Consider the following 21285-nt stretch of genomic DNA (forward strand, 5'->3'; position numbering starts at 1 on the left):
GTAAAAACAGTGATGTCAATAGACCTGTGACAGTTTACATCAGCTGAGGAATTGGCCTCACATGCCAGTGTCCCCACAAGGGGTCTGTATCTAGTAGCTTTGTTTGTTCCCTACTCTTACTGGCTGCGAGAGTTGATACAAGAACTTGAACTGCTCTATTAGCTACTACTACCACTTATTTCAGTCAGTTTAATATTTTGGGGGTTATTGTTTTCAGGTGTCTTAGGTCTTGTCTACAATCGGGTTTTCAGCCACAGATGCATCTATGCAAGTGCAAACCCTGAGTGGAGATACGCCACACCGGTGTAAGCCGGGACTTGCATTGCTGTACTTTGCCCATGATTAAGTTTCAGTTAATCTGACTAGCCTGGATCTCTGGTGACACATGGTTAAAAAAAATTCTCCCTTTAAGTCCTAAAGCATGCTACTCTTTCAGCAAAGGATTCTGTTCTACACCAATTGCAATGAAACTACTACTGTACAAGGACACAGTCTCTTGAACTGAGTGACCTAGGCTGAGATGCAAAGAAAAGAACGTATTTCATTCTTGTAAAAGCTACTCGCATTCGTTTCGCTAGCCACTTTGTGCTGTGATAAGGATCTCAGGGTGTGGCAGGAAGGAACAGAAAATACAGTCATAAAACACAAATAAAAGGAATGAGCTTCTACTCACTTCTTCATGAATGGTGAAATTCACTCCCTGCCCCTCCCCCGACCAATAATTTAACTATTTGAGTGCCAGCAGGCAGATCTGCTGGCACTTCCTCAGACTTTGTGATGGCATTCTTCCTTTTACAAAATATACTTCCAAAACTTAACAGAAATCGATTTAAAATAGGCAGAGACATTCTAATAATCCTTTGCAAGGGTCTTTGCCCAAGGTTTTCAAAGAATTAATTAAATTAGACACTGTGGCCTCGATCATGGGCACCGGCCAAACAGAGCTGAGTGGATGCAGTTCAAGAGGAGGATTCTGTGAAGAGGTGACTTTTGTGTTTACTGGATCCTGGAGCCAGTCTAATGCTCACCCATCTGTCTCTGGCCTGGAAGGTCCATTGTAGCAGCTAGGGAGCAACAGGGCCGGGCATGTCCCGACCTTATCGTCTTTCCCCACGGTAACATGTATCACACCAGGGGTCAGGAAGGGAGCTGCCGGTTCTATGCCACTCAAGGATTCCCCTCCACAGAGGAAACCTTCCACTGGCTGGTTAAAACAGCAGGAAGGCTACTTTGCACCTCTAGAGCAGCAGAACTAAGAGTACATCTACACGGCAAGCAGAAACTCAAAGCAGCGAGTCTCAGAGCCTGGGCCTATGGTCTTCAGAGCCCAGGCTTCAGAGCCCAAGCTCCAGTCCCAGCCCAAATATCTAGACAGCTCTTTCTAGCACTGTGGACAAGCCCCGATCTGTAAGCCTGGGCTCTGTGACGTGGATTTCTGCTTGCCTTGTAGCTGTGCCCCAAGTGTCTAGCCAGCATTCCTGTGAGGCTGGGAAGCATTGTAATATCCATTCTGCAGCTGGGTAAACTGAAGCACAAAGAAAGGTCATATTACTTATTCAAGGTCACATGGTGAAACCGGAAATGAATCCAGAAGGCCTGACTCTCATTGCCTTGCCGTATCCCTAGACCACACTCCACCGTCGCTAGAACCCCGGTGCAGATTGCTGCTCCCGTGTACAATAAGTGTGGGACTCGAGGCCTAAACCATTGCTGACAGAGTTTTGTAGGCCTCATACTTTTGTAGGCTATCCAACTTTCTTTCCGTTTGCTTTGTTTTCCCTTAAGATGAGTGAAGAACTTAGCTCCAGATCCCTGGTGTTTATTAGGCCAAGCCAATCCCGTTGCACTGTGTTTAAATATGTTTTTTTCAATATTTTTATGTTAGCTGGGGGAGAAAATTAACTTGAAGAACATGAAAGTTGAGATCATTTTTTAAATGAGTCTTATTTACTGGGTAGAGTCCTCTGCTTCTTTGCAGGCATAATTACTGCATACAGTCAATGTGAACCAAGATCATTTTAAAATGCACACCAAGGGAATTTTTAAACCCTTCCTCATTTCAGAGAAGCCATTAAGTCTATTGTGTACAGTAAATATTTAGGCAGACAACCTTTATAAAAAAAAGCGTATTATTTACCAGAGAGGTTTGTAACGCCTTCTCTTGCAACTCAAACCTTGAAAAATCCACAATCTATTGTGCTGGAGACAGATTTAATTGTGAAGTTTTAAAAAATCATATTGTGTTAGTGCTTGAATGTAGCAGCTCATAAATATTACAGCGGAAGTATATGACATGGGACTTCAAAAAAAAAGTGCAGTAATGAGCAGATGGAGAACTACTCTTTGCCATTGTGAAATTGCTTCGTTTTAGATTTTACTTTGAGTGGATTTTCTTCCAATTTTTTAATGAATTTAGGCCACATCCTGGCATCTGGTGGCTACTTTGGTCACCCCCAATTCTGGGACTGGTTCCCCAATACAACATATTGCAGCCAGAGAACTCTATTTCCCTGCCATGCATCCTGCACTGGAGGCCAAGGGTGGCATAAGAGCCAGTACACCAGCCCATACCAGTGGAGGAGTCCCTTGGCTCAGGGAGAATTTTCCATTGGCCACCTGAAGCTATGCTTAAGGCATGTCCATTCTAAAAGTTGCTGGAAGGTAAATTAGCCAAACCAAGTGAAGACGTAATAAAATTCTCATTGACAGAACATTTCCTTCATCCTAGCATTTGAAGAGAAGTTTAAAACACAGGGGAACTACATGAGAACCAGGTTTACATAATCCTTGTGAAACATGTGGCTGAATCACGGGTTTCCATGGGCAGATAATTATATTGCTGAGGCACTAGGATTTTGCTTCTAGAGTGAGCATTTAAAAATGCAGCGTAGACATAGAAAAACCAGTACTAGGAAAAGAAGAAACTGGAGACAATGCATCAGCTTTGTCATCTCCAGGCTGGACTAATGGAACTTGAAGCCTATGTGTAACTTCAGCTAATGAATAACACAACTGCTCATCTTTTAAGGTGAGCACTTAAAACCAGCACTCTATATTCTGCACTGGCTCTCGGTCTACCTTCAAAGTATTGGTGATGACGCCCAGAGCCCTGAAAGGCCTGGGACCCTACTGTTACAGTGACTTTGTCGCCATCTGTTTTCCCATGGGGCAGTTGCATTCAGTTGGCATGTTCTTGCTCTCTGAATTGAACACCTGGGTCTGAGTGGCAGGGCATTCTTGAGAGATGACCCTCCACTCTGTAATTCATTCCTGAGCAATCCATTAGAGCTACAGTTTTCACTGCAAGATGAACTTGTCCTTTCCTCCCTGTCTTCCTAGCAGGTGGACACAATAGAGGCAAGAGAAAGCTAGATCAACATCAAAGGTTGAAAAAAGATGTTTGTTTTCACTTTGCAATATGAACCCAGATGCCACAAGGATGGGCACAATGTACATTTTTAAAATAAACCATAACCAAGCCATCAACAAACTCCTAGCAAAAATGTTGTACTGCACCTGTAAGAGCTCCATATCGTCAAGATTCTCAGAGCCAGGAACATTTTCCGTTAATATCGCTGACATGACTTTCGCATTCATTTTCGCCATATCCAATTCGCTGTACAGCTTCCCAATCTGTTCAGTGCAATGGAATGTTATATGGGCAAGTACAGAAAACACAATGTTTTCCACATCTATGGTCCTGCTTGCTCTTTTAGCAGATATACGATGGGCCTGATCAGCACTGCCTTACTCCAGCCTTTACACAGATGATACTCCATGGATAGGGTCCTACCAATTTCACGTGAAAAACGTGTCACGGACCATGAAATAAGCCCTTCCTCCTGAAATCTGATCTCCCCTTTGCTGCTGTGAGCACCCCAGCTCAGGGGCTCCTAGCTGCAAGTCCCCGCCGGACTGGGGAGAGACAGGACTTGTTTTTCCTCTGCACAGCAGCTCTCAGGCAGAGATCTGACCCACCTCCAAGTGCCTCCTCCTGTTGCAGGAAGCTCCAGTGCTGGGCAGCAGCCCCAGAGGTTCCTGCAGCTGGAGGAGGCTTGTGGACGTGGGTCAGATCTCCCCCTGTTGCTGGGTGCGCCCGAGCCAGGGGGCTCCTAGCTGCAAGTCCCCACTGAGCTGGGAAGGGACAGGACTTGTCCTTCTGCGGGGCTGCTGCGGGGGGAATGAAGAGATCAGAGATCAGACCCACCTCCAGGTACCTTTTGGGTTGGGACCCCCACAGTTACAACACCGTTAAATTTCAGATGTAAACAGCTGAAAATGTGAAATTGACCAATTTGAAAACACTGGCTGTGAAATTGATCAAAATGGACAGTGAATTTGGTAGGGCCCTATCCATGGACGTTAATGGAGTTCGTCCGGTTTTATATCACTATAAGGCAGTGGGTCTCAATCCTAGCTCTGTGGAGTGCAGTGCTGCTATTTCTCTCCTTTACAGTTAAGTCCTATTACTATTAAGCAGACAAACGTTTCATTTATCCACAGACAGGTGTGGAACTGGCTTGTCCATTTCTTTCTGACTTTTAAAAAGAATTTCTTCACATTGGTGTCATGCAAAAGTTTTCTTTACCCTTTCCTTCTATCTTTGAATTGCCCTCTTTTCTTACTAATTTGCACCACAGTACCCTTTCTAAGAGCATTAGAAATACACATACTCAAGCAAAGATTTCTACTTTCCAATCGAGCAGCTCCCTGGCAGTTGTGCAATCTCGTTTCCTGGCCTCTACTCAGATCTGGCACATGAATGTGTAAAATTTTCTAACAAAATAAAAACACTATGGTAATGGACCAGGGATTCAGCCCCGGACTGTCAACAAAAGCCTATACTGCTTGAGCTAATGGAGATTTTCCTTGCAGCAGCCTCTAATATTATATCCTATACAGGCCAGGGAATCATGATGACAGACGCTTAGTCAGCATATTTCGAAAGAAAGGCTGTACTGTACCTGTTCAGAAGTCAATGTTATTGTTGGAGCTGGAGGACGAGGCACTGGAGTACTTTTCACAGAGACAGCAGAAGGAGGCGGTGGCTTTTCAGAGGGCCAAGACGAAGCTCGCTGCTATACGATATGAAGAGAGTTTTTGTTTAACCTGGGAATTGACACGGACATCCAGATGACAGCGCTACAAAGCATCATTATCAGACTAGACAACAGCGCATTAGCCTCCTCATAATCAGTGCTGCAATACTACCAGGGAGGAAGGCTTAGACGGAGTTATCCGAGTGAGTTCTATTCACTCCAGTAAAACCAATAACCGTTTTGGAATAAAAATCAGACTTGGGATCCAGGTTTCCTTTCAACTGGTTTGTTAGCAAATGAATCCATCAGAGGAAGGAGTGTGACTGGCGAAGCATGAGTTATGCCTCTGTGACCAGGCGCAGAGATCAGCCCATCTTTGGTGAGAGAATTCTATTACTTTCTTTGGAACGGGAATTAACAGGTGTCAGTCCTCACTGCACAAGAACCCTGCTCTGGGGGAAAAAATTAGGTGTGGCTGGTGATGGCGCCACACTAGGAAAGCAGAAGCAGTAAGAAGAAAGGGTCTAGGAATCCTTGTCTGGGAGATGAACTGAGAGGGGAGTAAGTGTTTCTGGATCCCAGAGCTGGAAATGCAAGAAACCTTGTGTGCATTTTGGGTTAAACTGAAGGCCTGCATCAGACACTATGCTTAAGCTCTTTCAACCTTAGGCACTCTGGGCCAAATTCTGTATATAGGTTCTGTTCCTGCACTATTGAAGTCATTGGAGCTTTGCCATTGACTTCAGTGGGCGCAGGACCAGAGCTTTAGAAGACATTCATTCCCACAGTTACATCTGGGTGGGGGAAGAAATAATTATCTAGTCCAAAGACTCAGCACATAGCCTTGTCTGAACAGCCTTAGTCAAAATACACTGCCTTTCCTATACTCCACTATCTAATCATCAGGCCAGACTCACAATAGTTTTGAATCACTTCTGCCTGGGCTGACTAGAAGATTCTAAATCCATAACTGCAACGTTCCACCTGATGGTTTCACTCTTCTCAAAAGTCTTGTGAAAGCTCTTCCAAGTCATAGGAAATTGGAAGGAATGGATCTAAGAAACTTGCAGCACATAGAGCTGGTATGGATTGCTCAAGCCATATTAAGAGAGGGTCATTTTCCAGATCTACACATATCTTTGATCAACTTAAATAGTAAAGACAGAGCCTTTATCCACAAGGTTGCAAATTATTTTGTAGACTGTACAAAGAGATGGGTAGAGTCTTATATAGTAAAGACCTTTTTATTAGATATCCCTACCTCTCCCAATTCCAAATTGAACCCAGATAATGCTCACATTCTGAATCATTGGGCACTTTCATGCAAATCATATACATTTTGGCTCAGACTTTCCAAAATGCTTAAGAGATTTGGACACTCAATTGCCATGCATTTGGATGGGAATTGAATGCCCAAATCTCTTAGCTAGCTTTACAAAACTCAGAGATTTATCCTTCCTGTCTGAGACAACCGATCCCCCAAATGGTGATTTTTATAATAAAAAGCACTATTATCTAGTTTAAAAATATATATACTTCAGGGCAGAATGTGTGACTGATTTCCTGAGTATGTGAGCAGGATTTTCGTGGTTTCAGACATAATAACTAATGACAATCAACACACCTTCTTTGTACATAAAGCTCTCGCAATTAACTCTGATTAACAGTGACGAATGTTGTGCTGACCTTGTGTGTCCCTGGGTTGGCATCAGAGGATGGAAACTGCACTCCTTTCTTTAGCAGTTCCAGGTACACTTCCTTCACTTCACTCACATCCACGGTTCCTTGGAACCCGTAGGCCCAGGTCTGTTTTTGAAAAATCATTGGTGAGAGAAATCAAAACATTTTTATGTTTGAGACCCAGAATTCTTCGCTGGGAGAAGCCACATGGCTTGAACCTCCACTCCCCAGGTGGCTGCCTCTCTTCCTTTCCTTGTCCACCCACCTACTAGACACCTTGAAAAATGCAGGATTTCTGTTGGTTGGAGGAATTGGTTCCAAGGCTGAAGATGATGCCAATGGGTCAGGGAAGAAAAGAATCTCCTTCTAGAGGGGTTCTTCTACTACACAGGCGCCTGAAGCCCTCCACATGAGCTACCTACTCCCTTGGCCTGCACTCTAAGCAGTGGGAACAAGACAGAGAAAGCTTTAAAGCTCCCTTTCACTTTTCTCCTTCAATGCAGCTGGGGAAGGAACACATCCAGCAGTCAGGGTAGGGGGTATCCAAAGGGGCCTTTCCATGCCCCCTTTCTGCTCCTCTCCCTCCACCTCCCACTCCCGGCTGCACTTGCAAAAGTAGCAAGTACATGAAAGGACATTTTCACAAGCGGCTCCCACGAACCCCCTTCCAGCCCATCACCGGGTTGTATCATTAAATATTTACTATGTATATATCCCTCTATTTACAGTTGACTTACCCTGATAAAGGCCAAGATTGTGTCCTGTGTATCAGCTGGCAGATTGTATCTTGGATGCAGCAATTTCACCAGCTTGTCCTTGCAGAAGTCTTTCTTCACAACTAAAGACTGGAAGCTGGGGCCACAGTTTTTCATGCACATGTCGAGAAGCTGTACAGAGAAGGCATTTCTATGACACGGTGGTTAAAAATAACTTGAGCCCTTCCACCTCCCCCCCCCCCCACTTTTCAATTCATGCCTGGATGGCATTGTGATGGTCACCTTGGAAAGACGAGATTAGACAGTAGTGTTTGTACAGCACCTAACACAGTGGGGTCCTGTCCATGTCTAGCGCTGCTAGGCACAGTCACAATGTGAATCAATCATAATAAGAACAGCTACCACTTTCTTTTTCTCATATCGCCTACAAGCGAAAGGTAATCAAAAACAAAAAACAAACTGAAGCTCTCCAATTGTGAGAGCTGTGTGATAGGGAGCATGGAGACCAGAAATAAAGTAGGCAAATTACTTTGATCATCAGAATCATCTTTATGAAATATCTACCTTCAAAAGCGGGCTTTGGATATGCAGCTAGAGCCTCACAGAGATGACGGATCCACAAGGCATTGAACGTCACCAAACTTGATAGTTATCTAACAATTTTCATCCACAGCTCTCAAAGCTCTTTCAAAGACAGGTGCTCCTCATCCCCATTCTACAGATGGGGAAATCGGGAGCATTAACCTGTCCAAGAGGGCCCAATCTATTGAAATCAAGCCAATATAAAGTCTTTTCATTGGCTTGAAGGGAATCCTGCTCATAGAACATCTGTGGGTACAGGGAGGTCTAGAATCCAACTCTCCTGGTTCAAAGTTTTGGAGCCCTTACCCCTTGACTATGGTGCCCCAAGCAGAGAGAAAGAGGGTCTCTCTCTTTACTAAGTCCCACCCAGACAAGAGGGGAAAGTTTAGACCAGTTTACAAGCTATGTCAATTCTATCAGTATTCCCTCATAACAAGTATTGGGAAACATTCCTCAAATTAGAATCAGCCTTCTAAGTGGCACCACTATAACTGCCCATGGAGCTGAAGTGGATTAAACATGCTTTCCCTGTTCAGTGTAGGCTACACAAAGGTGTGTTAAAAACATTTTAGAAACTCATTTTCTAGCTTGGAGACATAGGGACTTTTCTCTAGTGTGAACAGGGCCTTAAGGGAAGGGAGGTACAAGAGCAGAAATATATCCCACGGAAACAAAGTGAGCGTAGAACAAAGAGGCAAACTGCTGTGCAAAAAGCCAAGTAAAAGATAATAAGCAGAGAGTCTTATCTTAGCTTGACTGATTACTTTTTTATTTGAAAGTGTCCATGAAATAAATGCTGCGGTTTGTGTACAACATTTTCATGGGGAATTAGGTATGCAACTCCCATTATGAATTCCTCACACCTGAGACTGAACACTTACCCTTTTGAGTAAGACTACTGTGGCTAGAGGGCCAGACCCTCCACTCAATTTATGCCAGTGCAACCCAATTGACTTGAATGAGGTGCTCCGGCGCAACTGCAAGGCGAATTTGGCCCCGATTAATTCTGGAGCAATCAAGAATGAGCTACTTTGATACTTATACTTTCATTAGGATTCTAATATCCTTATTTACTGTTGAGAGTAGTATCCTACCTCCCTAAGCAGTTCCATTGGAATCAATGGGACATAGTGGTGAAGTAAGGTGCTACCCAGCATGGGGAAGTATTCCAGAGGGTATGTCTACTCTGCAATTGGGACAGCACATGTCGGCAAACCTGCCCTAGCTTTGCTATTTTTAGTGAGCTAGCTCAGTCAATGTAGGTGTAGCAGCCTGGGCTTACTGCCCAAATATGACTAGTTTCCCAGGTGAGGCTGAATTCGGGCAGCTAGCCCATCCCACTGTCCATCCTGCCGCGGCTACGCTGCTATTTTTAGTGAGCTAATTCAATCAAAGCTGGTAGCCCCCTCCCTGTGCTGCAATCACATCTCCTGCTTGCTGTACTGACATCCCCAGAAACTCACTCTTGAGAAGGTTCGAATCAAAGCATTAGCAAATGCATTTTCAACTGTCCCGTTAGACTTTCCATAATTAGGGGGCGGGATCAGATGAATTTAGAAGCTGGCACAGTTTCTACACCCCAGGTGAGAGGAGTTCCGTGTCAACAGGAAGGGAGTTGGGTGCTTGATTGTGCAATCCAAGCTCTCAGATTCACAAACCAAAACCAGACTCAGCTAATAAAAAAAGGGCACCCCAGCCCTTTGGTAAAAGGCAGCGGCAAAGGCGCCATTGCTACAAAATGTTAAATGAAAGAAGAAAAGGATGGGGGAAGGGGAAAAGTGGTAGAAGGAAAGAAAAGTATTTTCCATTGAAAGCCAGATTCTACTCACTAAGTTCAGTGGGACTCATCATGTGAGTAAGGCAACCAGGGTTTGGTTCACAGAGTTGGAATGAACAGTTTCATTTTACAGTGGAAGCCTCTAAGGGTATGTCTACACTACCCGCCGGATCGGCGGGCAGCGATCGATCCAGCGGGGATCGATTTATCGCATCTAGTCTAGATGTGATAAATTGACCCCGAGCGCTCTCCCATCGACTCCTGTACTCCACCGCTGCGAGAGGCGCAGGCGGAGTCGAGGGGGAGAGGCAGCAATTGACTCACCGTGGTAAGTGAAGACACCACGGTAAGTCGATCTAAGTACGTCGACTTCAGCTACGTTATTCACGTTGCTGAAGTTGAGTAACTTAGATCGAATCCCCCCCGCCCCCTCCCCCCAGTGTAGACCAGGCCTAACCACAGGATGTTGCTAAGGATCATGGGTGGATATTTTGACACCTCAGTCAGTGGGTACCAGTTTGTAGCGTCAGCATTCTCCAAAGTGTCACAGCCTAGAGTCTGTTAGGCCATTCATTCCAGGGATGGATCATGTACATTTATTAGTATTTTTCCCAGTCTAGTTTTTAAATGTCCTAAGTGATCGGGGTTCCACCATTTGCTTTGGAATGCAAAACCACAGTTCTCTAACCTTTTTTCACCTCCCATTGCCTTGTTTGCCCTACAATGCAATAGAAAGATGTTCCGGGGTTCTCTCTCACACATACGTCTTCATTTTTCCATCCCATAACTTCTCCAAATCTTCAGCTTTGCAAAAAGTTTCAGAGTGGCAAAAGTACAATATAAATTCCATAGCTTTGCCTCTTGGTAACTTTTCCAACGTTATCAAGTTTCAAAAGGAAAAATGAAAAAGTGGGGTGGGTGGGTGGGTGGGAGGAAAACAACCCCACTCCCAGAACTTACTCAAAATTCAAATTTTTCCCCAAAATATTTTCTCTCCCTCCCCTGCCCATTTTTAATTCTGCACAATGGAAAAAAAATTTTTTTTTAACTATTTATTTTGGCTATCCCTAATACTGCTGTTGCAACTGGAAACCCCAGTAAAATTGGGACATTGGTATTTACAAACATTAAAAAAGCTAATGAGTTCTAGTAAGCTGAATAGATGTTGTTCTTAAAAACAGGAAGGGAGCATGCAAACAGGTTTGACACACCCACTATCTACAAATAATAAAGAGTCAAGTAACAAACACACATTGCTGGCTGCCTGCCTAAAAGTCAGAATCTTCCAGACGTCTGATTGTGAAACTTGCAGTGCGGAGTCTGATCTCTTGCCTTTAATAGAGATACTTTATGAAACTACGACAGTAGGGTTACCATATTTTAATAAAAAAAAAGGAGGACACGCCACGGGGCCACGGCCCCGCCCCAACTCCGCCCCCATCCCGCCCCATCCCCAAAGTCGCCGCCCCAACTCCGCCCCCTCCCCTGAACGCTCCGCCCCTGCTCCTCCACCTCCCCTGCTTCCCGCGAATCAAATGTTCGCGGGAAGCCTGAAACAGGGAGGCAGCAGGTAAGCTGGGGCGGGGGCGCGGCCCAGTCCGGCCCGAGCGGCTCCCTCCGGCGGCCGGCCGGCCCCGGTCAAGAGGCTCTGGCCCCGGCGTCTCTGGCCCGGGCCCTGGGGCGCCGGCTGTAGTTCCAGCCGAGCGCGCCGGCCCCGGCCAACCACCCCCAGCCCTGGCCGAGCACCCCCAGCCCCAGCGACTCTAGCTCGGCTCGGGCCCCGGTCCCAGCGGCTCCGGCCCAGCTCGGCCCGGGCCCCGGCCCCGGCCCTGGCCCTGGTCGAGCGGCGCCGGCCCCAGTGGCTCCGGCTCTGGCCCCAGCGGCTCCAGCCCCAGCAGCTCCGGCTCTGGCCCCAGCGGCTCCAGCCTGGACCCAAGCCCCAAGACCCCTCCCTATTTTCCCGGACATGTTCAGCTTTTTGGCAATTCCCCCCGGATGGAGATTTGAGGACCAAAAAGCCGGACATGTCTGGGAAAATCCGGACGTATGGTAACCCTAACTACAGGGCCCAGCATGCAAAATCTTCATCCATGTAACTTCGTAAGCAGCGGTTGACTTCAGCAGGCCAGAGTGCATGAAACTAAGTCACTTCCAGAATGTTTTTATATACCTGATTGTCACCCATGTTCCTCTAAATCAACAAGCACACAAGGAAAATACACGGAACAGGAATAAGGAAACAGCAATAAAGTAAAAGCCGTGCTCTAATGTTAGCATATTGGTAAATGGCAGATCAACTGAGTTAACTAAGGCCTTGATCCTGCAAAATCTACACCCAAGATAAAATTTGTACACGAGCAGCACCATAAAACTCAATGGAAACACTCAGGTGCGTAAAGTTACTTGTGTGTGTGCTGGTGTCTCCAGCAGGATTGGGGCCTACAGGTGTGACTCTGCTAGTTCAAGGCAAAACAAGAACTTTCAGCATATTTTTCTGAGTGCTGTTTATGCTTCTCATAGGAGTAACCTAAGCTTTGTGTATACAAGGATTAAGTCCATTGACATGAGGTGGAGTAAACGAAACCAGATCAAAATACATATAAAAGAAATTTGGCTCCTTTATTTCTTCTTTTCTTAGCTGTATGTAAAGTAGCCGGGAAAGGGGGTTGGATGGAGATTCTCAATGGGTGGAGGGGACGCAAGGTAATTGGCACAAGGTGGACTGATAAGGGGAAGAGCTGGTCAAAACTACCAACTGCTTTTTGCAGGAGAGTTTTTAAAAACTTAACATTTGAAAAAAGTTTTCAAAAACTGAGAAGTGTTTCATATTTTTGTCATCTCCCCTTCCCCCCCCCCCAGCCCTCTTTTCCAGGGGCAAAAATAGAAAAAGCGGGGGGAGGGGTGGGAGGAGATGATTTGTCAAAAAACCAACTCTTCCATAAGAAACAAAAATTCTCCACGAAAACTTTTCATTCAGCAAAAAAGGCCCTTTCCTGTCACAAAATGACAGACAGAAACTATTCAACCAGCTCTTGCACCAAGAGTACAGTACGTGGTTTTGGAAGCCAAGAAAGTAACATTAAACATGGCTAGCACTGGAGGTATGACTGGGGCCAAGGAGCGTGGCAAGCTGAGGCCAGGAGGTACTGGAAAATGGAAAGAAGCCAGCAACAGAGGAAGAGGCACTGGCAGACACAAGTGTCTGCAGCTTGCAGAAAGAAGACTGAAAGAATAAAGAGGAGGAGGAGGAGAGAAAGGGGGATTTAGCGGAAAGAGTAGGGCTTGCCAAATGAAGGAAGGTTGGGAAATTGAGGCAGAGAGAGCTTGGAAACCCAGAAAAAGATCTGGGACTGAAAGGTTGAAATTGCCTGGCAGGGTGTAGTTGCATGTGAGTAGGTGGGAACAGAGAAGGAGAAGGTAGAAGCTGAGATCCAAGAGAGACTATGAGATAGTGCTAGGAGCAGGGCCGGCTCCAGGCACCAGCCCAGCAAGCAGGTGCTTGGGGCGGCACGTCCAGGTCTTTAGCGGCAATTCGGCGGCGGGTCCCTCACTTCCTCTTGGACCGAAGGACCAGCCGCCGAATTGCCGCCGAAGACCGAAGCGGCGGTGGTAGAGCTGATCGCGGCTTTCACGCCCCCGCACGCTTGGGGTGGCAAAAACCCTGCAGCCGGCCCTGGCTAGGAGCTTGGGAGCACACCTGAAACCCTGGAAGGGGAGAGTTGGCATTTATTTTTGCACTCATGCTGCTTGGATCTGAAACCTAACGGTTGGGCATTAGCCCTATCTGCAAGCAAATAGAATCCATTTTCAGCAGGTCAGTGTTGTTATCCGGTTCCGCCCGGGACACACCAGGAACATGAACATAAGGTCTTTTTTCTACAAGGCTGAACAATTACAGAACCCCAGCTATATCTGCAGAGCAAATCTCCAGATAAACACTCCCAAAGCGCCGAGCTGTGTTATCAAAACTCCAGCCTGCACATTCAGTGCAGGGTTAAGGTAAACAAAGGCCTGGAGGAGAAAGCAAGCCTGATACAGAGAGTGCACTCAGAGCAGAAGCAGAGCATTTCTGCTATGCAAACCTGTGGAGCAAAAAGGTGACTCATCTAAGTAACTGAAGGAGGAAGGGAGCACAAAGGAGTAGAAATGGGCAGGGCCGGCTCCAGGCACCATCTTAACAAGCAGGTGGTTGGGGCGGCCAAGGGAGAGGGGCGGCACCTGCGGCAATTCGGGGGCGGCAGGTCCCTCACTCCCTCTAGGAGCGAAGGACCTGCCGCTGAACTGTCGCCGCCGATCGCGGCCTTTTTTTTTTTTTTTTGCTTGGGGCGGCAGAAATGCTGGAGCCGGCCCTGGAAATGGGACACGCTAACCATATAACCGATGTGTTTAGATAACTTTAGCTGCATCCCTAACTCACCAGCTGACACTTGGGCACTGCTGGCCTTCCTGTGATTTAACAGTGTCGGTCACCTATCTACCACCAGACACACCATACAATATGTAACAGCGCTGATGCTTGTGTGATAAAGGGAAACTTCTGCATCCAAATAATGGAAACAGTAAAGAAAATCAACAAGGAGTCTGGTGGCACCTTAAAGACTAACAGATTTATTTGGGCATAAGCTTTCGTGAGTAAAAACCTCAGAAGTGAGGTTTTTACTCACGAAAGCTTATGCCCAAATAAATCTGTTAGGCCTGGTCTACACTAACACCCCAATTCGATCTAAGGTACGCAACTTCAGCTACGTGAATAACGTAGCTGAAGTCGACATACCTTAGTTCGAATTTACTGCGGTTCAGACGCGGTCCACACACGGCAGGCAGGCTCCCCCGTCGACTCCGCGGTACTCCTCTCGCTGACGTGGAGTACCGCAGTCGACGGCGAGCACTTCCTGGTTCGAATTATCGCGTCCACACCAGACGCGATAAATCGAACCCGGAAGTTCGATTGCCAGCCGTCGAACTACCGCGGTAGTGTAGACAAGCCCTTAGTCTTTAAGGTGCCACCAGACTCCTTGTCTGTAGATACAGACTAACACGGCTACCCCCTGATACTTGACACCATGCAAGGCAGTAAAGAAAATGAAATCCTCAGGGAAATCATTTATACCTAAAGACCAGGACAGCTAACAAGGATATAGGGCCTTGATCCTGGTCTCAGTTACACTGGGAACTGCACTGCACCTAGTAGTGTAAAGAAGATCAGAATCTGACCCACGATATCAGTGCAGAGGAGAGAGGAGAACTGTGTTAACATGCTCCGGTAAACCCGGAGATGGGCCCCAAACCAAACTGCCCCACAGCCTGGGGAAGTTCAGAGGCAGACTCAAACTCTGACTCAGAACAATCTGTAATGGGACCAAATCCCAAGGCCCCCAAACACTGGGACAATTTAGATTCAGAGCTGAACGTTGTAGGTCTTACCTCCAAACAAAACAACATCAGTCATTTCTTCACCCTAATTACTTCCTTGCAATAAGGCATGCTTTTGCAAAACTTATACCACACATTCCATCATGCTGTGTAATACGCCATGAGTAATAAGGCTAGCAGATGTGTTATTAGGAGAATTGTCAAGTCAGTTCAGCCTTTGTACAGTATTCTAACCCCTATATCTTTCAGAGATTGGTGGGGTATAATCTGTGGGACAGCCAAGGGGAGTCATATGATGACTGTCTTGGACAAGCCTTTATTATTTATTATTTGTATTACGGTAGCATTTAGGAACTGCAGTAAAGGATCAAGGTTGCATTGTACTAGCTAGGTGCTGTGCAGACATATAAAACAGACTGTCTCAGAGAGCTCACAACCTACATGTCAATCACACACTGACTTATTTCTTAAAATATGGCTTCCTTCGCAGTATCTAATTAATAGAAGTAGTACAGTTGTACTTACAGACAAGGTGAATCTAATCTCCTTATGGTTACAGTTTTTGGAAATCCTTTTCTTTAGTGCTTTTACTGCATCTTTAGGCCTGTGATAACAAGAAATTATGCAGAGAAAGGTACCAATGAAATAGGGTGGCTGTTTTATAAAAATTGTCCAAGATCTGAAAATACTGACATGAAATAAGGAGTGAATCAGCTCCCAGTGTTACTCTAATTTTATGCTGGTTCACACCAGTGTGATGGTTCCACTGATTTCAACAGAGTCACTTTGGTATTAAACTGGAGTAATATGGTGGTGAATCAGGTTCATCACTATAGACTGTACTCCAGAGTCCTGTGTAGAAGAATAAACATAATTCCCCAGTGCGGAGTTTCCTCTCCAAAATTATTTTCTCTTATCGTCATGCGAGAGATTTACCTGTGCAACTCTCATTAACATAAAAGCTTAAATGGCCAATGCATCAAGAGCTAACTAGAGCCCATTTTTCAAATATGTTGGAATTAGAGACCTCATGGGAGTTTTGGCAAGACCAGAGGTGTTAGCATCAGTGTCCTGGTTCAATGTCAATCCTGGTAATTGCAGGATGCTTCTAAACAACCCCAGTAATTGCTGTGTGCTGGTAAACAGACACTGCATTCCACATTTCCATCATGGCATTGTGATTTTCATATAGTTCCTGTATCTCTATATATAGCTGTGTGGGAGTGAAGGGCTGGGTGTTAGCTCATTCCTTATGGAAAACAGTTTTGTTTCTTAACATACTTTGTGTATAATGCACCCAGGTATTACAGTAACTGGTGCCCGGGACTGCTTGTGATAAACAAAACCAATATCCTTCAAGATGATCTAGCACTATATTAATGCAACCCATCAAAAACCTGGGTTAAGAAAAAAAAAAATCTTACTGGAAAAAACATTCAATGCCAATAAAGCCCTAATTCAGTGCTCACCTTTGTAAATACAGTAGCTTGAATGTCCTAATGTATTTCTTGTAACTCTCTTTTTATACCATTGTAAGTTGCAAATATAGTATTGCCACAGCAGATCAAAATAGTGGAGAAACGAAGGCTTTGTCTACACTACGCAGCTTTTAGCTACAGCCGTGCCGCTAAAAGGCGCGCAGTGTAGCCGCCGTTTGTCGGCAGGAGCAAGCTCTCCTGCCAACAAAAAACTTCCACCCCCAACGGGTGGCGTTAGTATTGGCTTGCTGTCGACAAAACTTGTGTCTTTCAGGGGGGTGTTTTTTTAACACCTCTGAAAGTTTTGTCTTTCACTTGTCAGTGTAGACAAAGCCTAAAACAGGAGAAGGGGGATTAGGAAGAAAAATTCCCCTGTTGTTAAATTATTCCATAATTCCCCACTTCAGGGTTTCTAATATCTTCCTCTGAGGATCTAATCACTATCAGAGCCAGGATACTGGGCTAGATGGACCACTCATCTGATCAGGTCTGGCAATTCCTTTGTTCCTAGTATTCTGTCTCAGGCTGTGGCCAGTAGCCGATGCTGAAGAGGAAATCACAAGATGTTTCAGAATGGACAGTTATGGAATAAACTGCTCAGATCAAAATAGTGGAGAATTGAAGGCTTTGTCTACACTACGCAGCTTTTAGCGACACAGCTGTGCCGCTATAGCCGTGCTGCTAAAAGGTGCTCACAAGGGAAAGTTGTTTCCTAAAACAAGAGGCACTGGGTAGATACTATACATAAAAAACAATGCTCATAGCTAAACCATCCCCTTGCCAATGGACATGGAGCTATAGGCAAATGGCTGTAGCCATAAACAAGAGCATGGGGTTAGAACAAGGAATGGAAGTGCATGGAACAGATGACTTTTTTTCAGTCATTATGTATCATCTCAGGACTGAAACCTCTCTGGTAAATAATATAACATTTTCCACCAGTAGATCTCAAAGGATTTTAAAAAGGTCAGGATCATTATCCCATTTTACAGATGGGGAAACTGAGGCACAGAAAAGTGAAGTGACTTGCCCAAGGTTACCCAGCAGGCATTTGGCCAAGCTGGGTAACCTTGGGCTCTACCCACTAGGTCACACTGCCTCCCAAGGGGTCCTAAATACCTACCTAGGTACATTAAAATATGTTGGGATACAAAGTGTGACATCACTTGACTTTTCTGATGATAAATTTAATAGAGGTGGGCATCAAAAATATCTAATCAGGAACCCTGGTCAAGTTACAAACCTAAACCACAGTTATGTTGTGGTAGCTAACAGATGTCTCGAATATTGTAAATTTTGGATTCTCCGCTCTTTATAGCGGGAATTCCTACCCTTAATGGTCAAATCTTGACATCTTCACTGATTTCTTACTCAACCAAGACTCCCGGTAACTCAAATGAACCTTTCTCCTGAGAAAAGGCTGAATAAAAACCAACTAAGGGCATCAGGATCCAGTCCCCAGTAATGACTTAATTAGATGTGACCTTAAGTAGTTGACATGATGCATATGCAACTATCAGGAATACTACTGGCCTACTCTGAAGAAGCTGGTCCTACTTCTGAACAGCAAAGCGTAACTTTGGATATTCTTATTAGCCACATAAATGAGAGATATTTTAGTGTGTGTGCAGGCATCAATCCCACACATGCATAAACGTACACCCAGGGCTCTTTTAAACAGGAGCAGTTAACTAGGCAGTGCAGACATTTTTGAGATATCTGTTAGTCGCTCAGGACAGTTACAGCTGTATCACCTGGTAAATGACTTTCCAAACCAGGCTACAGAGCATTCGCCTACTTACCCCTCATCCGTTGTGTTAATAATGTCACAGATGTGCATAAACTGACCCCACTCCTCAGCGGGCAGCGCACCAACCGTTGCTCTCTCTGGAAGGAAAAGAGGACTTGCTTTACCAAAAGTCAGAGTTACCTGCAGACTAAATTAAAGGTGGGTGCTGCGACTTTAAGAAACTTCCTCCCTGAGCCGGCTATTGCTCTGTATCACACACACACACTGCAGGATGGCTAGATTGGGAGAATCTAGAACCGATCAATCCTTTATGTCAGTCCAAAGTGCTCACCTGGCCTCTTTACTCCTCCGCCTTTAATGGCTGATGTATTAATAAATCGGATGGCAGAGACCTAGGTCTAATCCCCAGGCTGTCCCCAGCTGGGAGTGGGGCTGCCCGGGGTGGCCATGTGGGAAGACAGGTGGGGGGGTCGCTGCCTCCAGCAAACTGCCCAGCTTCTCCTCTGTCCTCTCCGACGGCGTTGGAGGGGCCCCGGGCTCCTCTTCCAACCCGAGTCACCCCAGATCGGGGGTGGCACAGGTGGGTCTCAGGTACTCACCTATCAGGTGCCCCACGGCTGTGCTGAAGGGATCTTTCTGGCTTTTCCCAAAAGCCATGCTGCTTCTGCGCTCCCAAACCCGGGCAAACCCTGCTCCTTCCTTCCCCCTGGCCCAGCCAAGCGCCCTCTGCCTCCCCCGGGGGAGCTGTGAGCCCCGCCCCTGGGACTCCCGGCTGCCAGCTCCCCTCCTGCCCTGGTGACTGTTTCCTAGGGAGGAGCTGCCGCCAGGTACCGAGCAGTGCAGCGACCGGCTGGAGGCTCATTGCTCCAGCGTCACGGGCCGCCCCGGCAGGCGGCAGACCTGGGCTACTAGCCACCGAAAAGGCAATAGACCAACCCACAGCAGCTGCTGCTGCAGCAGTCTCGGGGGATCTGGCCTGTAGCCCGGCCCTGCCAGCTGGGGCACATGGAGAGGGGGGCTGCTCCATGGGAGACGTGCACAGCACAGCCCGAGCCACCCCCCAGGAGTGAAGAGGTTTAGGGAAGAATCAGCTGTCCTGAGAGACAGGGATAGGGTGACCAGACAGCAAATGTGAAAAATAGGGATGGGGGTGGGGGGTAATAGGAGCCTATATAAGAAAAAGTCCCAAAAATCAGGACTGTCCCTATAAAATCAGGACATCTGGACACCCTAGACTGGGATGGATCCAAAGGCAGAGCTCATCTGCCAAAGCTGAGCAGACTGGCTGGCTCTTTTAGACATTTCCTTCCCCATTGAAGAAGGATTTCACAAGGCGTGTTTCCAGCAGAGATCTTCTGAACCCCCTTCTCTCAATGGTCCCAGCCTCTCAACCCTATAAATAAAGGATGGAGACACACCAGCTTTGGGGCTTCAGCCGCAAAGCATTGGGGCAGGGAATGTGTCTCTTCATGTACAGTGCCTAGCACAATGGCACTGACAACTTGATGAGGACCGCTGGGTGCTACCAGAGGATAAATATGAAGGCAGAGTTATTCTTCTCACAGCTAGGTGTAAACTAAAGCATTTTGTGCCATCATCATTTCCCCACCCCCATGTTACAGTCGCACCTAGAAGCCCCTGATTGTGCTAGGCACTGTACATACATATAGTAAGAGACAGTTCCTGCTCCAAAGGGCTAACTATCGAAACAGAAAACACATACATCTCCGGAGTCCCAGTCCAGTGCTCCGAGCATTGACCCGCCTCTAGGTCACTGATCAACACAGAACAACTCCATTCCTAATACTGGGCTCTAGGGCACTCCAACATCCCAGTGTTTTCCATGTTAGTCCTACTCCCTTTTTCATACCCCTGAACCAGACTTTAGTACAGGAGGGGGCTTTCTCTCTCAACACCTGATTTCACAGTTTACTAACAACCTCTTGTGTGGGACTATCAATTAAAACACATTGTGCCAAATCCCCACACCCTGTTCTGCTCAAAACTCCCAGTGGCTCCTGTCTCTTAGACTTCAGTCCCCATTTCACCTGTACAGGGAGGAAGGAAAAATCGCTCTTCCCTTGCAACACCAACTACAGTGAGGAGGCATTAAAGATTATAAGCACTTACCTAGAAGGTCTCCCATTCAGCAGCTTGTGACAAACTAGCCCTGTTACTGATTTCTTCCTTTGGTTTTCTTTTATTGACTTTATGGTATTAGTTGGTTTACCAGGATAAGTGTCTAGAGCTTTGATCTGGGTAAAGACCACAGAAAATTGCAGCTTAATATGCAGGAAAATTGAAATTACACTTGTCAAGCAATAGCTATTGCTAATCAAATGTACCGCTGTATTTCCCTGGCATACAATCAGAAATATAACAAATACAATGGGAATGTCAGCGTCTGCTGCATTGTAGAATGTCAAATTTAAAACATTGTTTACTTTAGCATCCACCACTGTGAAATCACGGAACTGACTGTTTGCTCTTGCAACATTCTTGACACCAAATCAGGTGAAATGTTTTCTTGGGCCATATGTTCCCCTCTATCCCATGGCTTGAAGGAGAACAGATGTACAGGTCTCTGAGTGAAAAGAGGCAGAGAAAACAGAGCACAAGAGTTGCTGGTGTAGTCTCATCCCATGGTGCTTTGTAACAACCACTATCCCTCTCCACACAAATTCTTCCAGAGACAGGGATATTCTCCTTAGAATTGATACAATTGCTGTTGATGGCTACAGTAGTGTCACTGCTTCACAAGCTAAGCTGTGACTCAGACTTCTTTAATTCTTGGGCAGAAAGGTGAGATGAATTTTGACAAAATAAAAGTCAACTCTAAAGATCTTTGTATTTGCTGATTGGAAGGTCTAGCTATTTCAGTGTAAAATAA

At 46.0% G+C, this 21285-nt stretch overlaps 1 protein-coding gene across 1 annotated transcript in view; it reads right to left on the reverse strand.

The window, feature by feature from the left end:
- TOM1L1 (target of myb1 like 1 membrane trafficking protein) overlaps nt 1-19143 on the reverse strand; it is a 35752-nt gene extending 16609 nt beyond the window's left edge. The window contains exons 1-7 of the mRNA XM_026654531.2: nt 18995-19143; nt 18448-18532; nt 15693-15771; nt 7457-7606; nt 6726-6845; nt 4965-5078; nt 3517-3633 (exon numbers count right to left, since the gene is read on the reverse strand). Of these exons, the coding sequence (XP_026510316.1) occupies nt 3517-3633; nt 4965-5078; nt 6726-6845; nt 7457-7606; nt 15693-15771; nt 18448-18532; nt 18995-19052 (723 nt within the window). The 5' untranslated portion in view covers nt 19053-19143. The remainder of the gene's footprint in view (nt 1-3516; nt 3634-4964; nt 5079-6725; nt 6846-7456; nt 7607-15692; nt 15772-18447; nt 18533-18994) is intronic.
- Nucleotides 19144-21285: the final 2142 nt, after the last annotated feature.

The sequence above is a fragment of the Terrapene carolina genome, unplaced genomic scaffold (assembly GCF_002925995.2).
Source record: "Terrapene carolina triunguis isolate 2854851 unplaced genomic scaffold, T_m_triunguis-2.0 Scaffold192, whole genome shotgun sequence".
Lineage (NCBI taxonomy): Eukaryota > Metazoa > Chordata > Testudines > Emydidae > Terrapene > Terrapene triunguis.